At 38.1% G+C, this 5,061-nt stretch overlaps 1 protein-coding gene across 2 annotated transcripts in view; it reads left to right on the forward strand.

The window, feature by feature from the left end:
* Positions 1 to 5,061, forward strand: part of LOC106683047 (putative sodium/calcium exchanger 6) — a 33,296-nt gene that overhangs the window by 9,230 nt on the left and 19,005 nt on the right. Inside the window, exons 4-6 of one of the 2 annotated variants that reach the window (XM_014424253.2) lie at positions 404 to 565; positions 4,438 to 4,490; positions 4,564 to 4,724. In XM_014424253.2, the coding sequence (XP_014279739.1) occupies positions 404 to 565; positions 4,438 to 4,490; positions 4,564 to 4,724 (376 nt within the window). The remainder of the gene's footprint in view (positions 1 to 403; positions 566 to 4,437; positions 4,491 to 4,563; positions 4,725 to 5,061) is intronic. The other variant, XM_014424254.2, reaches the window with a different exon arrangement.

Raw genomic sequence — 5,061 nt, forward strand, 5'->3', positions numbered from 1 at the left:
CCCTTTTGTCCTTGATCTCATACCAACCAAATTCTCAAAATATATTTTTCATACAGATAGTCTGATTATGTTCATCTTGTCTATTCTTTTGTTTGTATATATAAATGCCTTCATATTTTTTATTTATCTTTTTTTTATTATGCGAACAATGAGAAATTGTTATTTATTTCAAATAAAAACAAAATTAAAGGCATATATATATTAACAGTTAATGGTTTCGCTACTCGGATTTGAAACTGATAGTAAATAGTTGAGTTACCAAGGGTAAGCTCTAATAAGTATGAAGCTAATATAAAACTATTGGTATTTTCACTAAGATCTTAAATGATCTAGATTATGGTACAATCAAGATTATTTTGTTTTGAATCATATATAATAAATTAATATTCTCCCTCCCTTCCAGTCCGATTGTCATTTTGTAATGACACTACCATACAAGGAAAGATGTGCTTTTGTTATGAATACGGGTGACTGTGGGGCTGATGAAGCAGTCTTGATAGACACTTTCCACCTGATATTTTGTCGATTCAGTGAGGAACACTCATTTATCGGCATTCCAATTACAGTATGTAAAATTTAACATTTTTTTTTTTTACATAATCTTTAAAAATTCTCATTTAAAAAAAGCTGCCAACAACGTATTACATGTAGCTTCCTCGGCATTTCTACATAATTACTAGTATGATTAGTAATCACTTAATTAGATAATGATTAGTAGTTTTAAAGTAAAATCTACCAATTAGCTATTTTTCCAATTCAGTTGTGACAAAGAAAAGCCTTTTGCGAAAGTTGTGGATAAAATTGATTTTGAAACAGCTAGGGTTGCACACCAACCCGCAAAATCCCTGAATATGTCATCAAATCATTAAAAGTACAAGTCGCCGAACATAGATCTGACACGGAACCTACTTTGTTCCTTGTCTAAAATTTATGAAATGTGAGTTGAAAATTTCGATTCTAAGGAAGAAATACAAGGATAGAAAAACTGAATACATGAATACAGACTAAAGAATGTATTAGGATTTAAATTGAAAAGGTAATATTGGGATATTGGCGGGAACTTTATTTTTTCTCCAAGCAATCTCAGATGCAAAAACTAATTAGTAACTAATGCAAAAGACATTATCATACAGGCACTCTCGGATAAAGCAATCTTAATGAAATTTAGATCAAATTGCGTAGTGATACAATTTTGTCAGTACATATCTGTTGAGGCAAGGGGTTTTCCGTAAATGAAAATATACCAACCTCTTCCCAGAGTAAAAAAAACAGAATTAAAACGCACGCTTACTAGAAAGATACTGCTTTATTGTCTCAATGATGCTTCTTATAGACATTATTGAGGTTTATTTACATGGGGAGTTAGGATTAGTGTTGTATACAGGCCTTGTACAACCATAACTCCCCCCTACCAGTTTATGAACATGCCTAATAAACTCCACAAAGATGACAAAACAAAAAACCCAAAAAAAAACTAAAGACAAACTAATATATACACAAAAAACGAAAACTAAAAAAAAAATACACCTTTCATCAACTAAAATTAACTATTGAACAATTTAAAAACTAATAAAACTTGTCACTCCGTTTTTCTTACCATAAAACTTATAAACACTAGCGATAAAATTTTTGTATGAAAAAAAACAAAAACTTTTACATAGATGAGAAAACTCCAGATCCTATTGACTATTCATTATGGGGAACTTGAGTTGTTCTATGTGGACCGTTGGCTCTTTAATACTCTCTATTGTTACTATATTATGCTCTCTAATTATAATCCATCTGGGTGATTATAACTCTCATAACTTTGCGGCTCCTTACCCCTGTTAGAGCTCACTCTACGGTAAACCACTGTCCCTATACCAATTTTCCCCTCAATGTCACGTACACCCTCGTTATGTCTCGCCACGCGTTTGGCGTTTTCCTTTTCGATTATCTCTCACCATGTCCCACGTTTTTCTCAGTGCCATCCCGTTACCGACGATCTCAATCGTCCACAGGCCCTTGTTATTCCTAATCCCCGCACTTGCCTTTCCCAATAGATCGCAACCTATAATAGCCTGATATTCACGGGGCATTTTCTCCACGATATGAACCCTCAATACCCCTTCTTCCATCCTCCATTCTCGTAAAGCAATGTCCGCCTCCCCTTCTACTCTACAGGGCCCACCCAGAGTCATTAATTGACAATGACATACCTAAACATCCATCTGGAATTTCCTCTCACCGCCGCTCAGCTTCCTCAGCGCCTCCCGGCACAGGATGGTGTGGGAGCTCCCCGTGTCCACGAGGCATCTCACGCCGCTCACCTTGATGATAGGCAGACCGCTGATCTCTCCTTTGATATTGAAAACCTCTAATGGGCGGTCGCCCCTCTCCTGGCACCAACCTCAACTCTCTTGCCTTGATCTCCTTCCCTCACTTACTCGGCGCCATCTACTGCTTGGCGGTTTATTGCTCCGTCCTCCTCTTCCTTCCCCCTCTGCTGAAGCAGAGCCCCTAAGGCTTCTGATGCTTCTGAGGTTTCACTAGAGGAAATTTATTTCCATCGGTTCCCCTGGTCCCATCTCTGCCCTTTTGTTCATACAACAGCACTGTCGTGCTATGTGGTCTTCATTGCCGCACTCAAAGCACCTAGTGCGGGGGCATTGGGCCACCAGGTGACCTACTTTTCCGCACCCATGGCACTTCCTGTCTTCTTTCCCTTCTCCATTGCGTATTCTGCCCTGGTTCGGCCGACTTTCTTTACCCGTGCCTCTATCTTTACCACTATCCCTGGGTTCTCTTCTCTTCCATGGTGTTGATGGATTCCTCCTGCGGTGGTACGGTACTCTGTTCCATCCTCCATCATCGACATCCATCCTTGCATCCTCCTCTCTAGCGCTCGCGTCGATCATGTCTTGAGCACATTCCACGAAAGTGCGGTCCCGTGGTAAACCTTCTCTTTTATTCGTCTACTTAGCTAGTTGCACCTTCATTATGGAATCGATAAAATTATCTTCCAACTGACAACATCCGCTCTAAGAGTCTCTCTCATCTTTTATGTGGTCAGATTAAACTGTCCCAACAGCGTGGCTGCGTACTGTCCGTTAGACTGCCCATGCTTTCTCCTCTCCCTCAGCATGTAGAAAATGTCTTCCTCCGGGGACCATCTGCCTCCTCCATAGGCCTTCTTTAATCTTTCCTTCACTAATGGCCATGCTGTTTCCTCTTCTACCTGAATATGATTCAAAACATTTCGCTTGACCCGGCATATAAGTGCTGCCTTGAGGGAAATCGCGTCGTTCTTGTCCAGCAACTCCTCTGAGACCTTAGCTGCCAACCTCTCCATGATGCGATCTCCACCTTTAATAAAGTGATTTAACTCACCGATTTCGCCTCAGAACCGCTCCAAGTCTGAGATGGCTTTTCTAATATACTGAGAGGTTACTGCTCTCACTTTCATTTTAGCCAACATATTGGCGTGAGCAGCCGCGAGAGTGGTCTCTGGTAGTGGGGGTAGCGCTGGAACCGCCGCCAGGACAGCCGGGGCCGCAGGAACTCTAGGAGCCTGAGCACCGGGATCTGTAGCACTGGCTGCCTTAATGCGGGCTGTTGTGGTGGCTGACCATCACCATTAACCATCTTGGTCAGTAAAAAGATAAGAAAGCCGAAGGAAAAAAGAAAAAAAAAATCCCGGATGTGAGAACAGTTCAAAAAATATATATATAGTTTTCTCACCCTAATTTTTGATTACTTTAATAAAAACTAGGTATAATTACTAATAAAAATTGATGAGTCTGCCAAGTATATGTAGGGGGAATAAAAAATGGCGGCTGTTTAAAAATTTAAAAATAATTAATTTTTCATTCGTAGCTCTTTATTGTTTAAACTACCAACAGCAATAGAAAATTTAAGAGAACATCATTTAAAGTAGAGTAAATTTGCTAAAATGTAAGCCCTAATAGATAAAGAGAGCTCCGAATGAATGTTTTTTAAGATTTTTAAACAGCCGCCATTTTTTATTCCCCCTACCCTACTAGGCAGAGTCATCGGTTTTGAATAGTAATTGTACATAGTTTTCATTAAAGTAATCTAAAATTGGGGGTAAAATAACGGTCTTTTTTCTTCCCGGCTCCTGTAGTAATATTTGTGCCAGACCCTATCGAATTTTTGAGACGAAGAAAAAAATGCCTGGCTGAATACCCTTTCTGCCAGCGTGTTGAGTCACTCTGTGTAATTTCCATATATATATATGTATAATACTAAGATGGAAATCCGAAACAGTTAGTAATGTTTTTGAAAATGTAATATTAACACAACGTCGACTCTTTAATTGTATTAACAAGGGTCTTGCTTGCCATATTTTTTATTATTATTATTATTTATTATATTTAAATCGGTATCTAAAAATAAATTAGACATTATGTTTTAATGAACGTTTTTCTTGTTTCTTAGATTCTTCTTTTGGTCATGATATTTATTACAACGGCATTCGTTGCGGATGGATAGTAAGTTATGTATTTTATACTGTTTTACTATTATTTTGTTATAGTAATTGAGTAAAGGATTTTGTTTTTGTAGTATATGCACTAATTTAGCTGTTATTTCAAGAAACCTAAAACTTCCTGATAGTATAGCCGGAGTGACCTTGTTGGCTTTAGGAAATGGGGTTCCTGACCTCTTTACTGCTTTTGCTGGCGCAGAGCTTGACCATCCTGAAATATTGTTCGCGGGCCTCACTGGTAAATCATATCTAATGAGTAAATTGTTAATATAATAAAAATAATAAGTAAATATAAATCTAATCATAAATTATTAGGGGCATATCGCTGCTTTGATAATGGCACAGTTAACAATAACGTATTGAGTGCCGCACTCTGAGATTACTTTCCGATAGGCCTGCTAGCTTTGGGACAGTCTGTAGGAGGAAACGTAGTCCCACATACGTTGAAGTCTGTACTTCAGGAGAAAACATTTTTTTTTTTTTTTTTTTTTACTTTATTAAGTTTATTCACAACTGTAAAAGTATTTTTACAACCAGCGAATGAGATGTAGAGAGAGAGAGAGAGAAGAGAAAAA

Source organism: Halyomorpha halys, unplaced genomic scaffold (assembly GCF_000696795.3).
Source record: "Halyomorpha halys isolate HHAL.00 unplaced genomic scaffold, Hhal_1.1 Scaffold459.1, whole genome shotgun sequence".
Taxonomy (NCBI): Eukaryota; Metazoa; Arthropoda; class Insecta; order Hemiptera; family Pentatomidae; genus Halyomorpha; species Halyomorpha halys.